Genomic DNA, 26,651 nt, shown 5'->3' with positions numbered 1-26,651 from the left:
CCATCACACCTGCACAAGGGACCAGGATGATAAAGTCCATGCCACAGCTGCAGTGGCCTTCACATCTGTAGCGTGCTAATTTTCTCATCTCTAAGGCTGTGGCAATAACACTAAGTCCCCTCAGGATTGCTGCAAAGGCAATAGGGAATTAGGGTCAACAGTTGGGGTATAATGTATGAATGCTAGTGCTTCCCAGCTCTTCCTAGAAACCCCTGCAATTTCAAGGCCATTCAGGGAAAGGGCAATGCTGCATCCTGAGAGCCATGCCTACCTTAATGGTATCCTTAGGAGGTGGGAAACTCAACTCACCCTACCTTTCTCTAGCCATATCCAGATTACCCCATAGTCTGTGGGCTGCAGCTATCTGGCTTTGTCTGATCTAATTGTCCTATGTGAGCACCAGGCCTCTGGCTCAGGGAGCAGCTGGCCAGGAGCTGCCACCATGTCCATGTTCCCTACCAGAGCACCTGGCAGAAGAAAGGGTTTTAGCTAGACCTGACAGCCAGTCGTCTGCCTGCCCATCTGCCCTTCGTTTGCTCTTGGCTATCCGATTCCAATGTCCTTGGCTACAGGGCAGTCATAGGAGGGCAGAATTCCAAGGGATCTTTGGCCTCCCCTGATGGTGTCTGTGATCTTTCTGCAGGCCCCATCTGCTCTGCTTGGACGTGAGGTGCTACAGAGCACCAGTCCAGATCCATCATGGCAGAAGTTATCACCTGGCTACATCTTAGAATCCGTGGGGAAAATCTTACAAAAATGCCCCCAGCAGGGCCAGCTAGACCTACTGAACCAGAGCATCGGTAGTGGGCAGCAAGGGATACCTAGTACTTATTTTTAATCCTCCTGCGTGAATTCAAACCTGAACCAGGGTTAGGAAGCACCCATTTAGGTCCTGCCCCTCAAAATGTGATCCAAAGATCAGCAACAGAATGCCTGCTAGAAATCCAGAATCCAGGCCCCATGCAGAGGCAGGCAAGGATCAGGCCGTTTGGTTCCCCATCCCTCCTGGGTTGTAACATCACATCTCCATTTGCACTCTTGCAGGTATCCTGTGAGCCTGTCATCAGATCTGGAGTGGAGGCCTGATCGGTGCCAGGATGCTAGCGAGGTGCAGCGCGACCCACGTGCTGGCTCTGCATCACTGGCCGAGGATGTTCAGGTGGACCCACGCAAAGACTCACAAAGCAGCTCCGAGCGCTTCCTGGAACAATCGCACTCCTCAATGGAGCGTGCCTTCGAGGCCGACTATGGGCGCTCCTGTGACTACAAGGTCGGCTCCCCATCCTACCTAGATAAGCTGCTGTGGCGCGACAACAAGCCCCACCACTACTCAGAACCCAAGCTCATCCTGGACCTCTCACACTGGAAGCAGGCAGCCAGCACGGCCCCCATGGCTGCAGTAGCAGCAGACCCAATGTCATGTGAGGACGAACCAGCCAGCCTCTTCCTAGAGATCGCTCAGTGGGTCAAGAGCACGCAAAGTGGCCCTGAGCGAGTCAGTCCTCCCCCTGATGTGCCAGAGCACCGCCTCTCTGCCTCGCCCCCAGGACACCCAACACCCGTCGATGGGGGTGCCAGTCCCCAGTTCGACTTAGATGTGTTCATCTCGCGTGCTCTAAAGCTCTGCACCAAACCTGAGGACCTACCGGAAAACAAACTGGGTGATCTCAATGGTGCGTGCATCTCTGAGCACCCTGGCGACCTCGTCCAGACAGAGGCCTTCTCCAAAGAAAGGTGGTGAGCACAGAAGGAGCGCGGGAGAACTTCCGGAGCAAGCTGCCACCACCCAGAAAGCCAGACCACTTCCTTGCTCCCCTAGCACTTCCTTCAGCCCCTCTCTGCTGCATTGGGGTTAGCAGAACACCTGAGGATCCAGGGAGCGAGAGGAATGTTTATTTCTTAAACTGCCTTAATAACTAGCCTTTAACCTCTGGGAGCGGTATTGAATGGAGCCTGACTGGGGGCTATCACTTTCCCATCGAAGGGGAAGCCTGTGTTTTATAAATGACAGTATGCAGGGAAGAAAGGGATCTCCGACAGCAGTCTACAGACCTACCAGGGTCAAGAGGGCAGAAGCAGCTTGCAGATATATTTTCCAAGCCATGTGACCCACCTAGGCTCAAATGGCCATTTGGGCCCAGAGAAGCGGTGTCTGACTTAGGACCACAGGCCAAGTGAATGTCAGGGTATAAGTCTGAATCCCAGCCCCCCCCCCAACAAGTGTCTGACCACAGTATAATGTCTTCCTCTGCTAGGGTCATTCTGGCTTTTTGGTCAGCAAACTTGGTCCCGAGTGCTCCTTGCTGTCCCTTACCATCTGTCCCATCCATTCCTTTAATTTAGAACGTTTCCTGTATTCTGCAACTAGTGTCTCCTAACCACCAGACATTTTTATGACTTCCTCAAGTGCTTAAGCATCCTCACCTGCCACAGCATCCCTGTATTTACCCAAACTCAGCACAGTCTGAATTGTCACTTCAGATCAGAGCAGTTCAGGGTCTCTGGTGAGTTCAGTGATCTGCCAGGCCTGTGCCATGCAACTTCTTGCAGCATGTCCTATGCACTTTCTCAACAGCTCAGCCTGTGTTCCCCAGTGGATGTCTTTGAAGACATCAATCCCAAGAATCTCTCTTCTCTAACCCCCCACATCTCACCCCCACCCACATACACACACAGCTCCTCTCCAAACCTACTTCAGAACCAAATGTTCTTGGCACAGATTACTCATTTGTAGGAAAAGCAGTAAGGTATTTTCCATAGAAACAAATGAGTTAGGAGGGAAGGCTCCACAGAGGCCCATCATCCTTCATTAATGCTGCCCTTGATCCTGAGCATTCGCTCAGTGAAAGCCAAGAGTGGACCCTAAAGGAATTGACTGGGCTAAAAATCTAACACAGAAAGATAAGTTAGGTGTTTGAAGAGGGTACCAACCGCCAGCGTCCTGAAGAGGCAGATATCACCCTGGAGAGCCCATGACAAAGAATTCAAAGTAACCATGCCCTCATAGCTTAAGTTAAGATGAACTTGAAGTCCAGAAGCATGGAGTGGGGACACCAACAATCCACAGTCTGTCCCTGAATACTCTGCCATTGGTATCTATCCCTCTCCTACCCCCCCCCCCCGCCCCTGCCAACATCCCAAAGACACCCAGGAAGTCTAGCTGGTCTGTTGAGAGAGCTCTTTGGAATGTTTTCAACCTCACATTGCAGCACCTTAAATCTAACTATGATATGTATATTAACTCCTACAAGGCATTAGAAACTTATATTTTAAAACAGAATCAATCATACTGACCAGTTTTGAGTGGAAAATATGTAAATATGAAGTGTTTAGGTTTTACTTTTTCTTTTAAGAAAATGTGATGCACACCACTCCTCATGTGCCATTTGTCCTCAGAGGGAAAGCTTTACTTCTTGAGTACGGGACATGCTGCTGACTGGCCACGAGTTCACAGAGAATTGTTATAATTATTCATGTTCTTAAAATAATCTGTTACATATTGTTAAACTTGATCAGGATGAGCCAAATAAACTTTTATTGGAACATAATTCATCACGAATTGTCATATTAATTAACATCTTATCTGATCCTGTCTTTTACCATGGTTGAGTCATGAGAGCCTCATTGGCTTCTCCCTGCACCATAAAGGCCAATGTTTGGAGGGGTGAGGATGGGTTAGGAGTCTGGAAGGAGAGAATCTATACCCATGTCATCAGGAAGCAACTTCAGAATTAACTGTTGCAGCCTGGTGTCCACATTGTGGATTTCTACTATCTTGGTGTCAACTCCAAACGTCTGATGGGGGCTGGTACTTCCTTATTGTCAGAGAAGGGGTCTCGACATCATGAAATTGCAGAGAACAACCCGTCTCAAATAGCCACTCCCCTCACAGGTACTTGAGGTTGCCTCTTATCTGAAGCAGACTGCTTTGTAATAGCTATGTCAAAGGATGAACCCTAGCTTCAACCATTGCTCAATAAGATAGACCATAGTTTCAAGTTTTTGTTTCCGTTTGACTAGGAAGGCTCTTTGGTTAGAACACTCTGCTGTTGAAATGCATCTATGCCAAGATGAGCAGGCTTGTGAGCTGTTTATCAGAGTCTCTAAATCATGTGCCCAGTGTACAGCAGTACATCTTACCTGCTGTTTCAGTTAGCACTCACTGTCAGCTAAAGATAGTTACTGGAAGAGTCCAGAAACCAGCAGTTCATTAGTCTTACATTCCACACAATTCTGAAGTACAATGAAGGCTCACATAGTTCCAACTGCCTCAACTGGGACCTAAATCATTCTTTGTCAAGTGTATGTACTTTACTGATCCTCTTGGCCACTTTTGGAACTGTCTTGGTCATGACAGTCACTGTTATCCTAGTGTTTGTGTATGAGACTGGGTATTACACACAGCTTCCAGCAACCACTAGGGATGTCTTCCAAGTGAAGATGGCCCACAGTCAGGACAGAGACCTTGTTGAAGTTTTCTATGTCCAGTTTGAAGCCTTAGCTGTTAAAATGTTTTAGAATGCAATAGGGATATAAATTGGAGGGAAATGAGCAGCCCAAACATCAACAAAGAGCTAAGAGAAGGGGGACAGGACCCCAAAAGGAGTATGTCACCATGAGACCCAGCCATATAAGAGTAACACTTCCTAAATGAGCCCCAGGGGCACTGTAATGTGAGAGACAAACTCACCTACATACCACAGGGTCTTACTGAAACACAACTACATACTTGTAATTCAGGTATGGGGGTTTTGTTTGTTTTGGCTTAAGTTCTGTGCCCAAGGTAAATGTCCCTCTCTCCTCCAAACTCATCTAAGCTGTAGTTTGGTCTGCCTGTCCTCAGCAGCAGAGCCAAGAAGTTGCAGTGCAGTACATACCACATGGCCTGCAAGCCTGAGGCATTCTCTATCTGACCCTGTGCAAAAGTTTGCTGAGCCCTAGAACAAGATGACTCGGGGTCTCCTCAACCTTCTAGTCATGGTTTACTAACCACACATTCACATTCCCAACCCAGGTCAGTTTACTACTTATCTTCCAATTATATCGGAGGTCATGGTCCTTTAGCTAAATACTACTTCGTGTAGTTTAGTATTTCCTCAGCAAGTTTATTAGTAAATCCTTTATAGCATCAATTTTGTTGCCTCCAAGTTTCTCCTGCACTAAAATCAGACTTTTAGCTGGAATGGTTAGAACAGGCAACTGGGAAGCCAGTGTGAAAGCTGGGATTCTTTTGAACCAGCAAGCTTCATTCACGTGGAGAGGGATAAGGGTCACACATCTTCTCACTATGGTTGACAGTGTATATCAAACATCTCCCCTCAAGACACACCACCTGCCTCTCTTCGTTATTTAACAAATACAGATGTAACAGTAGATGGGGATTTACAGCTAATCCACTCTGACCCCTCAGTTTGCAGAGGAGTAAATTGAAACCTAGAGACTGAAGTGGTGGGTTAGGATCCAGCAGAGCTGGAACTAGAATCTGCATACACTTTTACGGATCCATATCATCCCATAACTGGAACAGCAGACAGAACACAAAGGTGAGGATCTGGGTCACAAAAGACCACTCTCTTTACCTCATTACCTCTAGCTGCCTGGATCCCCAGGACAGCTGGTCCTAGAAGTGGTTAGATGCTTCTCCAGATAATCTCTGCCCAACTTGGAGCCAGGTCTGTTCAGAAGGGAGTGGAGAAGTGAGGGAGAGAGAAACAGAGACACTTGGGTGCTAGCCTAGTCAGATTTCCTTCAGAAGCGAACTGAGGTAAAGACTCGAGTACAGGAGTTGTGGGAAGGAGCTCAGGAAACACTGACCAGGTAACGGAAAGCAACAGAAAGGAGGAAGAAGCAATGGAGGGCACAAGTTCCTACCCCAGGCAGCTGCCATTGCATCTTGCAGAGGTGTAGGGATTCTGGGAGGCAAAGTCTTGGCTCAATAGCTGATGGGACTCCAGCCAGCCTGAGCTTGGCAAACATGGCTCTGGTAGGCCTTGCCCTTCTCTCCATTCCCTCTGCCTTGCTAAAAAAAATTACATTCTGAAGGCTAGCTACTGAAGTCTATTCCCTTATTAGTCTACTTCCTCCTCCTGAGCCTGACTACCAAGGTCTAGCTATAAACGTACTGAAGTCCAGCAATCAAAATCCCCTTGTGGTTGCCCTAATTAACATACCCAATTAAAATTAAGCACCCCATCATAACATGGGGCTTTCCCCTTTTGCTTTTATAAACTGCCATTTTCCTATGGGCCACATCTGTCTCCTCTCTATCCAGAGGCAGTCCTTTGTCCCTCTCTCCCTTGTTCCCTCCCCTTTCTCCTTTGTCCCCCATCTCCTGTCTTTGTCTCTTATTCCCTGCCCTCTGTCCCTCTGGGACAAATCAATCTCCTTTGTGTTGAGAACTTGGTCTTGGAGGTCCTGAGCTGATACTCATCCTTCCAATAGCAAAGTAGAAAACCTTGGGATTCTTAACTGATGACTCTTCACCTTAGATAGAGCACTTCCTCAGTAAATCTGGCCTCCACTGCAACTAAACAGATTCCAACTGGCCACAGGCAAGAGGACACAGGTGCAGGCAAGTGGAAGCTAATATAGCATGCACAGGAGGGTGAGGGCCAAATGCTTACAGTGTCAACAGTGGGAATCAGCATGAAGCAGGTCCAGGACACAGAGAACACCTAGTGCTGGCAATGCACTCCCTGTCCTGGCTAGGATTTCTCAAGTCTCTGCTTTCTGTCCTACAAGGATAAAAACTGGACTTCAGAAGTAAGGAGCTGAAGGGGGAGAGATGGCTCAGTGATTAAGAAGGAGCTGGGAGATAGTTCAGCCCTTCAGTGTTAGCATGAGAACCTGAGTTCCAGCCTCAGCATCCAGTGAACAGCAGAGCACACAGTTTATCTATGATCCCCACACTGGGGTGGGAGGAAGAGACAGGCAGATCCCCAGAGATCATTGGCCAGTCAACCTTGTCAAATAGATGAGTTACAGAATCAGTGAGAGATCCTCACTGAACAAGGTGCAGAGAGATGGAGGAAGACACCCAATAGTGACCTTTGGCCTATGTGTGCATGTTCACACAGACAGAGTTCCACATGCACAAATCACTCCCCCATATGAACACAAATAAGCATCACACACACACACACACTCCTCCACATGAACACAAACATACAGCACACACATACACACTCCTCCACATGAACACATACATACAGCATACACATGTACACTCCCCCACATGAACACAAATATACAGCTCCCCCCCCCATGAACACAAAGAAGTGTAGTGATGAAAGTGTTCCTCTGGGCTACCCCAAAAGTTCTCTTTTCTTTTTTGATTTGTTCATCTTTGTTGCTATTGTTGAAACAAGATCTCACTGTGGAGCCCTGGTAGGCTGGAACTCAGACATGTGCAAGCCTCTACATCCAGAGTGCTAAAGGTGAGCATCGCCAGGCTTTTCTTTGCTGACCTCCTAGACACATCAAGTTTATCATCAGTATCCTGTCTGTAGTCTCAGTAACCTGAGGTCAGTGATCCAAAAATCACTGTTGGGAAGTGTTAGGGTCTCTGTCCCAGCCAGCAGGTCTCAGTTTGAATGAATCAGCTGTACATTCTTGCTGGATGGTGAAGATAATAAGATTTAAAACACCACAAGGCTGTTAAAACACCACAAGGAATGGGCCCCCTTCAGGAAAAGGTGATGACGGTCTCCATGGCAGTTCCATTTAGCCAAGGACTCAGAAGAGACAGTGATGGGAAATTTATCAGCCCCAAACCCTAACAAACAGTGCTGTCAGCACCACTGACCCTGCAAGGTATCACACTAGGCATTTTGGGAAGCAGGGAAGATCTACCACCAACAATCGTATGGTTTTGGTGGGTACATGTGGGAAACAAGCTCTATGAGGTCGTTCTTATTGTCAGCACAAGTTGCACCTGAATCTACTGCTGTTTCAGCCACTGACTGGGACTCTGCAATCACTGCTCCACTACTCAGGCCAAGGCTCAATGGGACTTCTGCATCCCACCAGAACCACCCCTGTCTCTGCAGCCAAATGTAGTTTTCAACAGTCTGGGCTAAAAACCTATTAACTCAGAGAGGTAGAGAAGCAACCAGCTAACCTTCCTTCTTAGCTGGCAACCCAGCAAAATGAATGACTCTTCCTTCCACCATCCCAAACTAAAAACAATGGCTCCATCACAAACTAAAAACAATGGCCAAACTCCAAGTCCCTCCTTACTACTTTCTGTGCATTTCTCCATTTTGTGGACTCCCTCCAACTCTCTATGTCTACTTCCTGTCAACTAGGTGCTGACTCCACCTCCTGACCCAAGGTTTTATTTAATTTGATGAAAACTTGGGACCCACAGTGCAATCAAATATCCCACAACAAAGGTCAAAGTGGAAGACCTTCAAAGTTCCCCCATGGTGAGCACTTAGAGGTCCAGTTCCAGCTCCCATACTGATTTCTTATTGCTGGCATTCCTAGATAATACCTCTCTTGCTATCTCTCCTTTAGCTGAGTGACTGGGTCAGGAAGACCTCCTTTAGGCTAATGATTTACTCCAAGGACTTAAAGTGCTTAGAAAAGCTGGACCATTCATGATTATGGTTTGCTACAGTGGGCAGACACAGATCTGAAGTCACAAGGGAGAAGGCACATCAGCCACCACCAAGCTCCCAGGTGTCCCCTTCCTAGGACAGTCACCTGTGGATTTGTTTAATGGTCCCAGCTATGATGTAGGATGACCCATATTAATGTATTTACCAGGGTATCCCACCTGAGCCTTGGGACCCAAGATCTTTATGGGGCATGATCATGGAGTGCCCAGGACACTCACCCTAGCTTCTTGATCTGCCTCCTCCCCTGAGATCAAACCTGACTGGGAGGATCACAGAATTCTTATCAAGAGCACAGAGGTTATCTCAGGAGCCACCCAAAGACCAGTCCTCCTCCATACTATACTTTGTTAGTTGCTTTGAGCAACCACCAAGCCTGAGTTACCCTTTACTGCAAAGTGACATAGAACACATTTGTGTCTCCTGCAATTCCAAAGTTATGTGGGGCTTTTACCTCATATGGAAAATACATTAAATTATTAGGGAGCCTATTTGGCCCCATGTGCCTACATACTTTTAAGCATATATTGCATTATTAAAATATAATAACACAAAGCACACATGCTGAGACAAAGCAATTCTGAGATTCCTTTTCTTATTAACTTGTGCCTGTTTATAAAAGCTGAACCAGTTGATGGATTACAAGCTACTCTGTGCTCATTTTGTTAGCATGCTCATTACCCCTGGGACAACTGCTTCCAGCTACCCCAAAGCTGTTCTGGCAATAGAGTTGAAGGCTTCAAGGTTTGAGGCTAATGGGATCCCTGGCTGTGAAGTCCTGCGTGTGGACCATCTGAAGAAAAGGTAAGAGCTATTCATCTCTGAGTGATGTATCCCAGACACATCATCAGCTGTATCCCAGCCCCAACCCTCAGATGATGTCAAGAGAGGAGCATGTAGAAGAGATTAGATATAATACTTCAGGACTGGAAATAGAAAGGCAAAGGTGTGACTTCTCACCAACAAGCTTCCACAGGTGTGACTAAAAGATGTAATGGTTTGTTTGAAATAATGGTCAGTTTATCTGAGCCACAATGATGTGGGAATTACTATGGGTTGCAGCATGTAAACCCTGCCCTGCTGTATTGGTCAGGATTTCTCATAGAAAGAAACACAATCAAAGTAAGTGTGTGTGTGTGTGTGTGTGTGTGTGTGTGTGGTGCACATATGTATGTGATATGTATAGGAGGCAAGGGTGCAGAGGCTGGAGGTCAGAGGACAACCTTGTAGACTTGGTGCCCGCCTTCCCACTTTAGATGAGCTCTGAGGGTTGAATTCAGGGCACCAGTCTTATTTAATTTAGGGAATTACGGAGGCTGGTACAGCTTACATCTCCAGGGCATGGTGCAGGCTAGAAACCTGGAACCACTGATGTTGAGCACTATGTAGGAAGGCCCTCTGCTGGCAGAAGGAAGGCATTATTGCATTCTATGGAAGCTTTGATACAGAGGCCCAACCACAATGTTGAAAATAACCAACTTCACCGGAAGTCCAATAACCAAAACATGAATATGTTACAAAAATACTCTCACATCAACATCTAGAACATTAGACCAAGTATCTGAGCATCACTTTCCCATTCAAAAACAAAATCTGATCACAAGACACTAGCCTTAGGAGTATCTTCCCAATTTAAAATACTTGTTTTACCTGGAAATACACCACCTTCATACCCCCACAGAAAAGTCTTACATTCAGGACCATGGTGTGCCATCACCGTTCATCCCTGCCACACTTAAAGTAGCCAGCTTAGGGTTCACTCCTGATCAAACTGATACATTACGTCCGTATTTGGGGTATAGATAAAAGATTCAGATGTGTGCATGCAGGGGGAGGGGTGTTCAGTCTTTGTTGTTGCATGAACTGAACTGAGAGAGCAGGGCTCTAGGGAAATTTTGATAAGGCCCACATCTGGACAATAGAGCCATGTGAAGCTGCCTGGGGAAGCAACAAATGCTGGGTAAAGGAAAATGGCCACACAACCTCCTCCATAGCTCCACCTGGGCCAGACAGTCCTCCATTTTAAGAGGCATGCCTTCAGCTTAGCTCAGACAAATGGTCTTTTTCTTCAGCTTTCTTTAGCCTGGGAAAAGAACTCAGAAACCAGAGCCAGGAGGTGGTCATTACAAGTCACTTTCCATCAGTCTGTTAAGGGCTTACCCCTTAACAAAGTTGAGTCACAGCAGCCCTTAAATTAAAAATACTACCACAGAGCCAGGAGTGGTGGCTCATGCCTTTAATCCTAGCACTCAGGAGACAGAGGCAGATGAACCTCTGTGAGTTCAAATCCAGCCTGGCCTACATAGTGAGTTCCAAGACAGAGCTAAATAGAGAGACCTTGTCTCAAAAACAAACAAAAAAATTAATAATAATGATACCACCATCACCACCTAACAGTTTATTTACCACCTGCAAGGACTTTAAAATAAAATTAGGAGTGTTAAAGGTTAAAAAGATCCCCTTACCCAGGCTTGGAGAGGCACGGTGACAGATGCAAGGTCCCATAGGAAACTGGTAGCTCCTAAGTCATGACCTTTGTGTCCTTTTTTCTTACAGTGTGATGCTTGGTCGTAGGGACATTGACTGTGGTTGGCTATCCAAAAGCCAAGCTTTGTACCCTTTCTCTTGCCTCTCCCCTTCATTAGAAGCTGAAAAGTGGTTTTCTTCCGCTTTCCATAACATGTGACCCAGCTTAGCAAGATAAAAAAGGAAACTTTTCAACACTCAGTTAAAAGGCCCTTGCCAGAAGAAAACCTTTTAGCGCCTGCTTTCCTAGTTTAATTGAGTACATATGGTGTACTGGAACTGCAGCAGCCTTCTTGTGATCATGAGGCAACAGCCCAAAGGATAGTAAACTAAAGAGACCGAGGGAATGGAGAAGACACGAGAAGAGCACAAGTCAATCATGACTGCATAAACGTTGCTTCATAAACACAGCCTTTTTTGTTAAGGGGACAAAAAATATCCTTATATTAAAGTCAGTCTTCATTGGTTTCTTTCACTGGCATCTAGAGGAATCCCAGCAAACTCAGGGCTAATTTGAAAGTTCCCGATTCCTTCGCTATCTTCTTCTGCAACCTTGGCCCCAATGCAGTCTAGGTTACCTATAAAAATCCCTCTTATTACAAGTGCAAAAGTTTCAAAACACAGTATGTTAGATATTTTCTGATGTTGCAATAAAGTCCCATGACCAGAAACAACTCATAGACAAGTTTATTTTGGCTATCGGGTTCATGTGGATGGCTCCATAATGGTGGGGGAGTCATGGCAGACTTAGAATGAAGCCCACTACCCAGTCACATACATCCTCCAGCAAGTGCAGCCCAAAGGTTTTATGTTCCCAACAGCACCAAAAACTAGGGACGAAGAGATCAAATATATGAGCCTACTGGGAGGTGGGAGGACGTTTCTCATTCCAGCTACCATATACAATGGATGTCTGAGCCTTGTAAATGTTGTCAACCACATGCTACACCTCACCTCCTTCTGCCACCAGCAACTCTTCCAGCCACGTTGTCCTCAACACAGGGCTTTCTAGATATCCCATCTCCCTAGGTTATTTTGGGAGGTCTCTACTTGATTAGCCCACTCAAGAACAATGTCGGCGTTTGGAGAGAGTGTTTAGCAGTTAAGAACACTCGTTGCTCTTTCAGAAGACCCAGGTTCTGTTTGCAGCTCCCACATAGCGGCTCATAACCATCCGTCACTCTAGTTTCAGGATATCTGATGCCCTCCTCTGAACTCTGCAGGCACCAGACACACATGTTGTGCACACACATGCGTGCAGTCAAATGCTTATAATAAAAAATAAAATATTATAATAAAAAATAAATTATTCCAAAGGAATTCAAACAAAAACCAATCCAACTTGGATTCCAAGTTTCCCTCCTTCACTGTAATGTCTGCTAACATTTTCTGAACAGAGGTTTCAGAATAGCCTCAGTGAAGTAGGGACATCATACAGGTCTACCCAGAGGGCTTGAAAAATCACCCTTACCATTCTCCCACACCATGGGTTAGAACTAGATCTACAATATTAAGAAATTAAGGCCTTTCTCTACCTGCCTGCCTTCTTTGTGTACCTTGTATGTGCCTGGAACTAGAGTTACAGATGGTTTCAAGCCACCCTGTGGGTTCTAGTAATCAAACCTGATTTCCTAAAGAGTAGCAATGGCCCTTAACCACTGAGCCATCCCTCTAGCTCCTGCCTGTCTTCTCATCAACACCCCCCATTTTGAAATACTTTCCAGTGGAAGCTCCCAGACTCATCATCCAATCTCCAACAACCACTGGCCACACCTGACTACTAGGCATGTACAGTGCATCTAGCATCTAGTCTATATGTAAAGATGTATCATTTAAGGAAGGACACACACTTTCCTCCACATTTCTAGATTTTATGGCTAGAGCTTTAGCTATTAAACCTAGAAGACAAATTAACAGGAGAAAGTTTATGAGCTTCTGAAGCATATAACCTTGGGGGGGGGGCTGATGATTAACTCAATTTGTCATTCTCCTTCATCTTTTGCTGTTCATTTGCCTTCAGCTCAAAATCATCATTATGCCAGAGTACCATTTGTGATCCCATTGCCTGTAAGTATAAGACACATACCAGAATGTTATGGTTGGAATGAGAAATGCCCCATCTTGGTCAGTGTTCTGGTACTATGAAGAGACACCATGACCAAGGCAACTCTTATAAGAGAAAGCTTTTAACTAGGTGCTTGCTTTATAGTTTCTGAAGTTTAGTCCATTATCATTGTAGTGGGGAACATGGTGGCAGGCAGGTCTGGTACTGGAGAAGTAACTGAGAGCTACAAATTGATCCATAGGTAGTGGTGTGGGTTTTCTCCTTTTATTCTTTGCCTCTTTTGGAAGGGGAGGCACCAGCTCCCAAATAAATCACACACAGAGGCTTAGCTTGGCTTGTTTCTAGCCAGCTTTTCTTAAATTATCTTGTCTACATTTTGCCTCTGGGCTTTTGCCTTTCTCTTCTGTAAATCTTACTTTCACTCCTACTCTGTCCTTGCTCCTTCCTCACTATTGGTTATTCTGTTCTTTATTAGACCATCAGGTGTTTTAGACAGGAAAAAAAGTCACAGCTTCACAGAGTTAAACAAATGTAACATAAAAGAATGCAACACATCTTTGCATCATTAAACAAATGTTCCACAGCACAAACACATGTAACACATCTGAAAATAATATTCTACAACACATGAGCAGAGAGAGAAAGCGCGCTTTTGAAACTTCCAACAAGTGGCACACTTCCTCCAACAAGATTACACCTCCCAATCCTAATTCTTTCAAGTAGTGGCAGTCCCTGGTGACCAAGCAATCAAAAATGGTTTAAGAGGGGCATTCTTATTCAAACCACCACACCCCCACAGGCTCGTGTGTCTGAATACTACCTTACTAGTTACTAACAGATGGTACTGCTTTGAGAGATGGTAAGACCTTTGGGAGATGGGGCTTTGTTGGAGAACTGGGTTGTTGAGCAAAGGGATCTTGAATGTTCTAGACCAACCCAATGTCCCGTCCAAGCTCTCTGCTTCCTGATCCACCACGATGTTAGGAACAAACCACACAATAAGCATCTGCAGCCACAGATGGAGCTGCCTGCCACAGTCGCTTTCTCACCATGATGCATGGATCGCTTCCCCTGACCTAGGGGCCCAAACAAACTTCCCCTCCCTTAGCTGCTTCTTTTATGTGTTTGGCCAGAGAAAAGTAAAAAGAAATACACCAAATGCCTTAAACTGTTCACAAACACACTAAACAAACAAACAAAAAAAAAGTGTTTACTAGACAGATACAGCAGTGTCTGTCAAAGGCAGAGGGTAAGAAGTGGGAGGGGCTGCTCCCAGAGAAGCTGTCCTTAGACTCCTAGAAAGTGGGCAACCAAGGCTCGAAACTCATGTCCCTGTGCAAAGGGGCTGTTGTCTCCTGTTTTGACCCAGCTGCTTTGTTCCCACTCAGAGCCTTGAACCTGAACAACATCCTTCTGCTTCATCTGAGTTTAGTACAATCCACCACTAAGGTCCCTAGGACAAAGTATGGAATCAAGATGACCCTCGTACCAGATTACAGGTGATTTATTTTATCTCCAGTGGTGCCAGGCATTGCATTTTATATCGGAGCCGCATGGTTCTCAGCTGTGGTTTATTTATTAGACTTGATACTGATTGCTGATACCCTGAGCATGCAGAGGAAATTTCAGCCTGGTTCTAAAAGTAGAAGCTGCTGTCAAGTACATTACCTGATTTAATGTGGAGTCAGCAGGGGTGCTCACCACCACGCTCATGTACCTTGTCCTAACTTGCAAAATGAGGTAAAGATGAACTCACATTTATGAAGAGCTACATATTGGCTCTTTCCTGTAGGGTTGTGCAAATATAACTACATCCTCGCTCAGACAGCCAAGGCTACAATTCTTGTGAAGATGGCAGATGTCCCTCCAAATGCAGTGATTTGAACTCTGCAAAGATCTGTTACTCTTCCCTGCCTCACCCAAAGTCCAGGCTGTCCTAGAGTGCCAACCTCTACCCACCACATTAACTCCATTGAGATCACATACAACCAGCTCAGGGAGTGATGGCCTCCGCACAAGTTTTAGTGACATGGGCAGTCAATGTGAGGATTTGCAATAGTCCTCTAAGGACAGAGATGGTGAGAAGTGGAAGGACCAATGACAGATCCCCGAAAGAACAAGGAGTGGAGTTGGACTGAGAACGAAGAGGTGACTTTCCACAGAGGATGGCCTTCCTGGGAAAAGCTGTTTATTTTGTTGTCATTGTGTTGTTTTGTTTTTCCAGGACAGAGAATCACACACAAAAGAGGATGAACTAGTTCAGGCCAGGAAGTTGAATCTAAGGGCAGGTGGTGATGGGAAGAGCCTTGCCTAACAGTAGTACCTCATCAGTACCACAACTCTGAGAATATTCATTCTGTAGATATTGCCTCCCTGGGTTGGCCTGACAAGAATCAAAACAAAAACCACAGGAACCCTTCTGAAAGTAGTGAGTAAAGTCCTGAGCGAATGTATATAGTTGACATGAACACAGCCAAGGAAGCCAATGCCTCAGACCCATGTGAGGGGCAAAGCCTTCCTCTAAGTCCAAGTAAACAGTACAATGACTGTGGTGGTAAATTGTTGGTGATTTATTAAAGGCACTGGAGATCAAATTAGCAAAGCAGCCATGCTAATTAGCTGTTGAAGCCAGGTACACACCTTTAATTCCAGGACTCAGGATTAAGAGGAAGACAGATCTGTTAGTTCAAGGCCACACTGACTACATGAAATTGATCCAGTCCTAAAAGAACCTGGGATTACAGGCCATTAATCCCAGCACTAGGGAGGTGGAGACAGGAGAATATGGCTGGGTAGAGAAATGACTATGAGGAGGAGACAAAAATTCAGAGCCTTTTACCCCTGAGGATTTGTAGAGACAGGATTGCCATTTCAGCAATCTATTGGCTTTGTTTCTCTGATCTTCAGCTTGAACCCCAATATCTATCTCTAGGTCTTTTATTTATCGTGCTACAAATGGCACATGATCTTAAATGATCTTCTGATCATTTACCATTAATAGATACCAACATCTGACAAAAGCCAACTGTAGACAACCAAGAAATTTCTGTACTTGGCTTCCACACTCTTCCTATTTATTCCTATATAGATCTTATTGCTCTATCATTAATGCTGAGCTCTCAAAGTCCCTTTGGCTCATGAACTGTCTTTGGTATAAACAAACCCTGCTAAGTTTATTTGTGGCATTTCTTCCAACACCCCACCTTTCCTGCTATAGTTTGGCTCTTTTCTGTGTCCCTCAGAAGTCCATGTGGTAAAGACTTGTTCCCCAGAATGGTGCTACTAAGAGACAGAAATGGAGTTGTTGAAAGGTGGGGCTTCATGGGGGAGGGGGGAAGGCATTGGGAAATTAACCCATAAAAGGGATCTTAGGTCCCTTGCTCCCTCCTCCTTCCTTCCTTTTCATGAAGTGAGTATCACCCTTCTAGCCAGCATGTGCTCTATCATGCACCCCTGCCTTGCTACAACCCCAAAAAGAATCAAGCCAATTGATCATGGGCTTAAATCCTCATAACTGTAATTATCTCAGGTTATAGTAGCAGAGATCTGACTGACATATTACCTAACTTTCAGCTGTAGCCGATTCCTTCTCCAATGAATCCTGAAGTTATGGGGGGGGGGGCACCTCACTGTGCCCTCAGTGCATCTGGCTACCCCATCCGTCTTTCCTCAGCTCAGGCTCTGAAAGGTTGAGAGGCCATAAGAACCTAATGTTATGGCTGCATTGGCTGAAGAGATTTAATGATGAGCCTTTTGCTGTGCCTCCCAGAGACACTCATACATTACCCTAGTCATGTCGCTTTTCCCTCTTCCTACTGCTTCAAAGCTTTCTTCTCTCAGAGGGTGAGATGGGGACTCTGTCTCTTCAGGCAATGGACTCCTAACTGCATGTTCCCTACTAGGTATCCAAGCAAGCTCGGGCCTGCCTCCCTGTCTTTGCCAGAGTGCCTGCTGAGTAGTAGGCTGGTTCTTGGCTTTTCTAGAAAGAAAATCTATTGACTTGAGGAGGCTTGCTAGGGCTGGAGGATTAGGCTCCTTGCAGCTGAAGTTCTGTGAATGGAGCCAGCAGTGAGGTTGATTGCCCCACAGCCCACAGCTGTTCTGCCTACTCTGGCCACCTGCACACTGCTCAGCTTTGAAATCTCAACACCTCCTGGCCAGAGCAGAACCCAACAGAGAACTGCTGGCTGTTAACACCTCTGGCTCCTTGCTGGGAAACTTGAAAGTTGCTTGGTATAATTTCTGTTTTTCCTTCTCTTTTCACCCCTTTATGCTGGCTACAGACCAAAATCAATCACCACCTTGCCTTCCACACAGCAACTTGTCCCACCTGCTTCTGGGGTTGGGGGTGGGGCATGACCACACATACACATCCTCTACATGGCTTTTCACTTGTACAGACCAACAGAACTATGGATCCAGCCATTTGTATTCATGGCCTGAAATCCAGAAATTGACTTTTGATTGGGATATGGGTGGGGTTAGCTAATATCAGAATCAAGCTCCAAATCTCAGTAGTACCCACAGATATTGACTAACTTGCAGGCACAGCCTGCTTACCCAAGAAACAGCCCCTTCCCTTCTGATAGTCAGGCTACTAACAAAGCAATCTGGATGGTTACCAGTATCTTTGTGTGTGCTGTCTGCTCAAAAAACACCGCTCTCATCTTAAAGGGAGTAAGACAAAGTTTGTTCAGGACCCATTTTAAATGGCCACAGCCTGGGAACACAGATTCAGGGTTACCACAAATTCCATGTTCAGGAAGTTTTACAGTTTTACAGAACAAAGAATGTCAGAGCTCAAGGCAAGTTTAAAATACACTGGTGGGTACGGCAGTTGTTAGGCAAAGCAAGATGGGGGAAGGTGTTCTGTTTTATTTCTCTTTTGATCCAAAACACTATTCTGGTGACATTCTTAGCTTGAGGGTTGATGGAAGTTAGTGGTCTGCTAAGGTTAATAGATTCTAAAATGTTTCTATCTACCAGTCACAAGACATTAGTTCAGACACGGAGGTGGACAAGGAGTGGCTGTTCTGGAATCTAGAGCAACCTGAGATAAAGTAGTGAGTGCCTCTTGAACAAGTAAAATCCCAGCTTCCCCACAGTGCTGAAAGTCTAATGTCAACCAAAATGGTGCTGGGTTTTCTAGGCCCAGGGGAAGGGGCAAAATGTCCTCAGGAGAAATGAAGGAGGAGGGCAGGAAGGGGTGATCAAAGAAGAAAATGAGAGGAGGAAAGGAAGCAGCACAGAGAGCCAAGATTTATGTCTAGAGCAGCAGCATCAGGAATCCCACAGACCTCATCAGGTCAGCGATCTGTACTAGCCTTACACACTACTCCACTTGTTTTGTGCGTATTTGCCCCGTGAGGTTTAGTCCTAATGAGTATCTCTAACCATGGGCACACATGTGCATGTGTATGTACGTGTACACACACACACACACACACACACACACACACACACACACACAGAGAGAGAGAGAGAGAGAGAGAGAGAGAGAGAGAGAGAGAGAGAGAGAGGAGGCCAAGAGCAGCCATGTATTCATGGGAAAACTAGAGGCTCTGGGAAACAGACAAATGAGGCTCTGCAAGTTGGAACTAGGTGCCCACAAAAAACATCTATGTGGGCCATTGCTCTATCTAGCACTTTCTCCAGCAGCTGATCCTCTGCTTTGCCAGGGATGCTTGGGGGACAACCATCCACTCACGACTCCCACACTCACTGTGTTTGCACGACCCTAGCATATAGAGCCAAACTTCCACCCATATAAAGGAAAAGAAGGGACACAAGTAAGAACAGATTGAGTTTGGGAGTAAGAGAAGCTGGTTTTTGAAAAGCCACACTCCACTTAATGGCTTGAATTCCATGCTTAGGCCTCTTTATTCTACAGACAGTAAGAACTGAGAACATCTGGGATCCATGACACCGCTGTCGACTCAGCAAGTGTTGATCTAAAACCATCCCCATCACTCACAGCTTAGGTCATGTCACCCAATTCTTGTGCCTCCAGGAATTAAAAATTCCTTCAATTATTTCCTCAGTGTGCTAATTTGGAGCATGAGTCTATTATACCCTGGAGCTTGGCCAAGGGCTAGGGAAATTCAGATCACCATGATAGCCTTGGCCCATAGAGAAGACTTTAGCTTGTGCAAAATGGGTATTCCCTTGTGACCTCCATAGCTGAGAAAAGCAGGAAAATTCCAGATGAGAACCCTCAAGGCCAAAAGCTAAGCTTCTCTCCATGATAATGATGGTGGTCCAGAAGTTCGGAGAAACTGTGTGAGGTGTAAGAGGGCTGTGCCTTTTCTGTGGCTCTGCTATAGACACCCTCCTTCACAAGTGGTTTTCTGCCTTTTAGATGGTTGAGCCTATGAAGGCACTGATCGGCTGGTGAGACCTGAGCAGGAAAAAGGATGCTGGGTCATTGCACACCAAGGACTTAAGAGAGAAGCCCCACCACCTAGGACATTCTTGGCCACTATGGATTTTCTTTTCTGATGGGCAAAGTCCCCAACAGCTGCTTCTGCCTTGGGAGAGTTGAAACAAATTTTCTTTGCCCCTCCTCCATCCTTTCCTCCCTCTGCTCAATAACTGTTAATCATCTACTATACACCGGGCACCATGAGAATACAGCAATGGCAGAAACTGTAATTGCTCCACCTTCAAGAAGCTTACAGTGAATTACAGTACACCCCACTTTTTTCACCTCATTGTACATCTAGAAGATGATGGAATTTGCATCACATATATCACATATCGTGACAAATAAGGAGGTCACTTTGGCTATCGAGGACCAGCTCAGATCCTTTGCTTGACCCAAGATCCCCACTGACCAGTCCCAAGGAAGAAAGGATCAACAGTACAGAAAGCCATTTGCAGCAGCACACTGACTAGGGAAACCCAGTTACAGGGCTGGCTCCAAGCCGACTTCTAATTGAGTCCATGGGTTTAAGATGACCAGGATACCACAACCTGTAAGTACAAGATCCTGAGGAACAAGAACAGTCGTGCTTTAAACCATGACAAACAAAAACCAAACCCCCGAACAAACAAAAACAAGACAGCAAATTCACATCACTCCTGCAATGAAGAAGTTTGGCTCTGTGTTCCCATCCCGAGTAAAGTAGACTTGCCATGGATTTGATCCACAGCTATATCAACCAGCTCTGAACAGATGAGCTCAAAAAGTAATCTCATCCTTAACAATTTGCTTTTGACCCAGCTTGCTTCTCGGCACCAAGGCAAAGGGCTTCCAGCAAGTGTTCAACACTCATCCAAGCCCAGACCCAGTAGTCAAATGATTTGACACCTGAAAGGTCAGGCGAGACCAAGGAGATGGGCTCTCCTCTGTTTCTCAGTAACAAAAATCTGAGGCCCATTCCACACAATTCTTCAAAGACACCAAGTTAGGTGAACCCTCAAGCTCACCAGTGACCAATCAGTTATGCACCCAGGTCTATTGTTTGCTTCTCTTGCCCAAGATCCCTTATTACAATAGGCCACCTGCTCACACACTGTGTGCTAGCTCTGCTTTCTGGGAAGAATGCAGGTGTTCTAATACACAGGAAGTATTTGGCTGAAACACATGCCAATCCAGGAAAATCACCTCCAGATTTTACACTGTAGTAATGCTGTGGGTTTGATTTGCTTCATAACCTAGTCTCAATTCAAACCATTCACAGATCTTAAAGGGCCCACAAGGGCTGCTGTAACCAAGCTTGTAAACCTGGGGGCTTCAAACAACCAAAACATGTTCTCAAGCAGTTCCAGGGGTCAGAAATGTGAGATCAAGACGTTAAAGCAGCCCTGCTCCCGTGGGATGCTGAGTAGGATCTTTCCTAGTTTCCTGGCTTCCGTGGCAGCTGGCAACCCTTAGCATTCCTGGGCCTACAGCTGTCACACTGGGGAGAATGCTCACAGTAGAAAGTGTTTATTCTTATTGAAATTCTGAGCCACATTTGTCATGGGAAGTTGATTTTTCCCAGCAGTCCTAGTGAAAAATTAACTTACAATGACATCACTTATCTGGCTCAATTTAACTCCGCCTTTCTAAAAGTGCTGAGAGCATTTTATTAACGTCAGGGACTTAAATGGTGGAGTACTTCTCCTTGCCATCTACGGCAGTCAGCCATCTACTGCTTTAAATCTTAAGCGATGTCACACAACGATCTCCCGATTAGATGACTTGAGCTGATGTTATCACCTCATACTTAAGTGGAATGACCTCACACCTCATATATAACCAGGCTGGTAGTCACCTCATGGGTTCCAACAATTTTTTTTTTTTTTTACTATACTACAAATTTCATTACTATAACCATGTACATGTGTGCGTGTATATTCATGCACACAGGAAGATGAGAGGATAAGCTTGGGTGTTATTCTTCAGGAACTATCCACCTTTTTTCTTTCTTTCTTTTTTTTTTTTTTTTTTTTTTTTTTTTTTTTTTTGAGCCAGAGTCTCTCACTAGTGTAGAAGGCTTTTTCTTTCGGGTCACCAATGAAATCATGACACAGTGATTAGTTATGGATGCTCAGCCTGGCCAATCTTAACCTAAATTAACCTATTCTCTTTGTCTACGGTTTGTCGTGGGGCTTTTTACCTTCTTTCTTTCTGTGTCTCTTACTTTGATTGCTTCTGGCGGTGGCCACTGGCTGGCTGACGGCTGCCTGGCTCCTGGCCTGAGACGTCTCCTTTGTTCCCTCCTCCTCCTCCTCACTTTCTCTCTCAAGCCCAGCTTTCTCCTCCTATTTATTCTCTCTACCCATCAACCCTGCCTTTCCTTTCTCCTGGCTCGCTATTGGCTGTTCAGACTTTCATTAGCCCAATCAGATGACTTAGGCAGGCAAAGTGAAACAGATGCAACACATCTTTACATAATTAAACTCACATCCTTACATCGTTAAACAAATGCAGCATAAACAAAAGTAACACACCTTTAAACAGTTACAGTAATAGTCTGTAGAATAAACAAATGTAACCTATCTTTGCATAGTTAAAATAATATACCACAACACACCAGCTTAGAAGTCATCAGGTAGACAAGAAAGGATGGACATTATTGTTGTTTGTTGCATCTACGGGCAATGAAACACACACTGCAAAACTCAACAAAACCCACATGGAGTTTATTAGGAAAAGAGAGCAAAGGGAGGGGTAGGTGTTGGCCATCTGGGAACAGAGACGAAAAGGGCAAACAGGTGGGAGGCGCTCACTTAAAAGGGAAAGCACACGGGTACAGAATCCCTACACAGCCACACAATATAAGGCCCTTTGAGTTGTCTAAATATCTTGCCTGGATGCCAGTGTACATGCCATGCTGGTTGTCAGAGGATGGGGTCAGCATAATGCCAGGATATCAACAAGCATGCCCCAAGGGTCCACCTGTCTCTGCCTCCCCAGCTGTGGGATTACAAGCACACGCTACCACATCTGGCTTTCTTAGAGTGGGCATTTACTATTCACTTTCACTGTTGTCATAAGAAATTCACAGGTGAAAATAACAAACCAAGAAGGCAGATTCTATTAGGCATGTGGAAGGGGGGGAGGACAGTAATGGGGTGAATACTATCAAAGTCCTTTATGTGAATGTACATTAGTTGCTTTCATATCACTGTGACCAAAATGTACCTGGCAGAAACAAGGGAGGGAAATTTTGACTCAGTTTCAGAGGATTCCAGTTCACCATGGCAGAGAAGGCATGACACAGGAGCAACATATGACACCAGGCAAGTGTGGCAGCCTCTGCAACCCCAGTGTTTAGCTAGGTGGTGGAGACTAGCAGAACTCGCTCGCTTTGGATTTGAATGAGAACCCTTGCCTTACATAAAGTAGTGAGCAATAAAGCAAGCCACTCATCACTCTCCTGCCTTCTCATGCACAGGCACACATGTGTTCACATACCCATAGGAAATGCAAACATACAGGCAAACACTATACACCATGCGTGCACAGAGAGAAAGAGGGAGGGAGAGAGAAAGAGACAGAGAGAGGGGGGAATTACTTATAAAACATTAAACCTTATCAGGTTAAAAAAAAAAAAAAGTCAGGGGGAGGAGTAAGGGAATGGACAGGCACCAACCCCAGCCATCCTTGACTGCCTATAATGCTGTTTACTGCAAGGGCAGAACACTAAGAGCTGCTGGATCCAAGCTGCAACCAGGAAGGCATGAAGCTGGGAACAAATTTCAACACCCTGGGATGAGGATATCAAAGCAAAATAAAATTTCATCACAAAAGCCTGACTTTAAAGACGTTGACAGCTTCAGTCCCTGAAGTACGGTGTATAGACTCATTGTAAGAAAATAAGGCTTTGATTCTCATTACTTTTCATTGGTCTGCGGTTGAAAACATCCTTAATTGGTATGTGAATACAATTAGCCCATTTTGTACATAAGTAAATTGCAGGCAGGAGACATTCAGTTACTTGCCCAAGAACACAGGGCTCAGGAAGATGTAGCTGGGATGCAAGCCTCATCCCTTAACCCTTAACAGTCTACAGCCTCTTGATCTCATAGACCCTTCCCTAGAATGTGGGAGAAAGAAGTGGTCATGGCAGAGATACTGGTGACAGTCTGCTGCTGTGGTGAGGTGCTGGTCATGTTGGGCAAATTCAGGGCTGCAGGAAATCTCCAGGGGCCACTAAAATATGCTGTTAAGATATGATGGTTGTCTCAGAAGGGATCAATCAAAAACCCCAGGGTTTGAGTATGGCCATTTAAGCAAAGGTTTGGGCGAACTCACCGTCTGGATGTGAATGTAACACAGGCCACACAAGGACTGTGCTGTGTCACTGAGCCACTGTGCCTGAGCTCCTGACCTAAAGAAGGAGTGAAGCAATAAATGGCTATGCTTTTAAGCTACTGTGTGATGGTTTGTCGCAGGGCAATAGAAAATGAACCCACTGTCCCTTGCAGGAGCCACATTTTCACTTTCTACAATCGTCTTAAGTTCTATTTTACAAATCCTGACACAAAGGCAATCTATGATGCCTCAAACTGCTTCTGGTGGGGGAGGGGGATTTGTGAACAGTTCTCATCTTTTTGCTTTGAGTTGGAGAATGTTGTTAAAAATGTTTTCTGAGCAGAACACAGTTGGCCTTTCTTGAGCCCTCTCATCAATCTGATTAGCAAGCAATTTGTTTTTTATTTGTCTCCCTGGATTGTAAATAGTTTCCGATCTCTAGTGCCATTTTCCAGAGGGACTTGTGACACCAAATAGCCAAACAGTGTCAGGTTTGGTTATTGGTTTCCTCATGTGAGGAATCTCTAATGCATCGAATCTATGCAATCCTCCATCACAAGGTATAGCAGGATTAAACGTGTGTGCCACCACTGGCCCTCTGCATCTGGTCTGCTGGGATTTATTACTTATGCTTCTGCCTTTGGGAGCTGATGACCATCGGGGCTCATCAGAAGTCTCTTCATCCTTTGGAGACACTGGGTTTGGAGGAAGATAAAGCAACTAGCTGTCTTTATGTTCTCTTTTAGGGTGGGGAGAACTGGGCACACAAGATATGACCTGAGCTCCTCCTGAAGGTGCAGTTATAAGAATAGGTCAGGCGGTCAGTGGGTCCTTCCCCAGCCTCCACTTCATTCTCTGCTTTTGCCAGGAGGGGTTATATCCCCTGGGATACAGGGGAATCTGGGTTAAGCTCCAAATTCCCTTCCTGATGGCTAGAAAAAAATGTTGAGAAACCATGTAACCCAAGTCATTCTAACTAGAATGTTTCTCAGGACCTTGTTGAGAATGCCTGAGGTCTGGGAGTTGAATGTTCATCAAGGCTCACATGTTCAAACTTACCATCTTGTAGCACTATTGGGAGGTAAAGCCTACAGGAAGGATGGTGGATGATTGCTGAGGTCAGTTGTTCAAGAGGAGTATTAGGACCCTGGTCTCTCCTGTATCTCTCGATGCTTTCTGGTCACATTGAGGTAAGCCCCCTTTGCTCCACACTCTCCCTCACTGAAGGCTGCAAAGCCACAGACCAACCAACTATGGGCTGAAATCCCAACATCATCAGCAAAATAAAACTTTAAGAGCTGGCCCTGCCCTTTGCCAGCTTTTGCACTCAGGTGAGCTGGTCCCACCCCTCTCCAGGGCAGTTGGGGAGAGCACCCTGGTGGTGTGGGTGCAGGAGAGCTGGCCACAAAGGTGTGAGAAAAGGAGAGTCTTGCCCTTTGCCAGTTGCTGCAGGTGGGAAAGCTGGCCCCGCCTCTCACCTGGGCCAATCAGGAAAACATGGGTGCCGGCAAATGGGCAACTCAACTACCACCCAGGCCCAGGCCCAGATCCACCTAAGAACAGCTGGAGCATGCGAAGGGGCAGAGCCAAAGCAGCAGGGTCTCCATACCCAGGGCAACAACAGGATGTCTGATAGGAGTCCCAGTGAGGGTCCAGTATCTATAGTGAGCAGAAGCCAGAGGCCTTGAACTGTACCAATGACTCATTGCAATGAACTTTTGCAAGCAAAACTGTTAGGGCAAAGGGATACACTGGGTGACACACTGCAGCTTCCAGGGTGAGTTTTGTTTTCTTTTTAAATTTTTTATTATTTTTATTTTTTGTTATCTTTGGTCAGGGAGGTTGCAAAGATATATGACTGATACAGTGGGGATTTGAGTGGGGTTGGAGTTCATGATGTGAAAGTCATAAATACTTGTATGGTTTGACTTACAATCAGGAACACTGAGCTTTTCCAAGACAGTTGAGGAAGGAACATGAGCCCTGAGTGCTTCTATTCCCTTCTGCATGTTCTCCTTGTAGTGATCCTGGATTTGGCTGAGAGTGGCTCTATCTCTGGTTTTCTTGAATATGAGGCATGTCTCAAAGCTTCAAGATGGACTATAGGAGACATGAGAGGTTAGCTAGACCACAGTGTCACCTTGGCTGAGAAAAAATGGCCTAGATCATAGCATTTAGTGACTATTTCAGCCCCCAATTCCCTGGCAACACACTAGGAACATATGACATTCACCAGGGGATATACCAGGACACAAGGGATGGTAGCAGTCTGGAAGGAAAGGAGGGAGAGAGTACAGATTGGTGTGGACTGAATCAGAACAAGATGACAAACTGAAAAAAAAAAAAAAAAACTCCTGGGAGAAACCCGGCTACGAGTGTTATGTAGGATGATTGATGGTAACATTGAAAAATGGTTGAGAAATAACACAAGGAAGAACAATGGGAAAGTAGAACACTAGAGAGTGGACACCCATTCTCCCTGCAGGGGAGGCCACAGGGGAGAGAGGAAGGATTTATCAAATAGTTTAGAATATTGACCAATAAGGGAATAGGTAAGTGTTGGGTTATAAGTGCCCAGCACAATAAACCAGTAAACAAAATGCATATCAAGGCACACCACATGTTATAACAGCAAGACCAAGAAGATTATCCCAAGAACTTCTAGGGAGAGAGAACAATCAATATGCCACTGTGAAGA

The 26,651-nt window shown here is 45.5% G+C and overlaps 1 protein-coding gene across 1 annotated transcript in view; it reads left to right on the top strand.

Moving 5' to 3' along the window:
- Positions 1-2,393, top strand: part of Mapk4 (mitogen-activated protein kinase 4) — a 37,682-nt gene extending 35,289 nt beyond the window's left edge. Inside the window, exon 5 of the mRNA XM_051201255.1 lies at positions 1,045-2,393. Coding sequence (XP_051057212.1) covers positions 1,045-1,741 — 697 coding nt within the window. The 3' untranslated portion in view covers positions 1,742-2,393. The remainder of the gene's footprint in view (positions 1-1,044) is intronic.
- The last annotated feature ends 24,258 nt before the right edge of the window (positions 2,394-26,651 follow it).

This window comes from Phodopus roborovskii, unplaced genomic scaffold (genome assembly GCF_943737965.1).
Source record: "Phodopus roborovskii unplaced genomic scaffold, PHOROB, whole genome shotgun sequence".
Lineage (NCBI taxonomy): Eukaryota > Metazoa > Chordata > Mammalia > Rodentia > Cricetidae > Phodopus > Phodopus roborovskii.
Note: the sequence above shows the minus strand (reverse complement) of the source record. Positions and strands in the feature narration are given on the sequence as shown.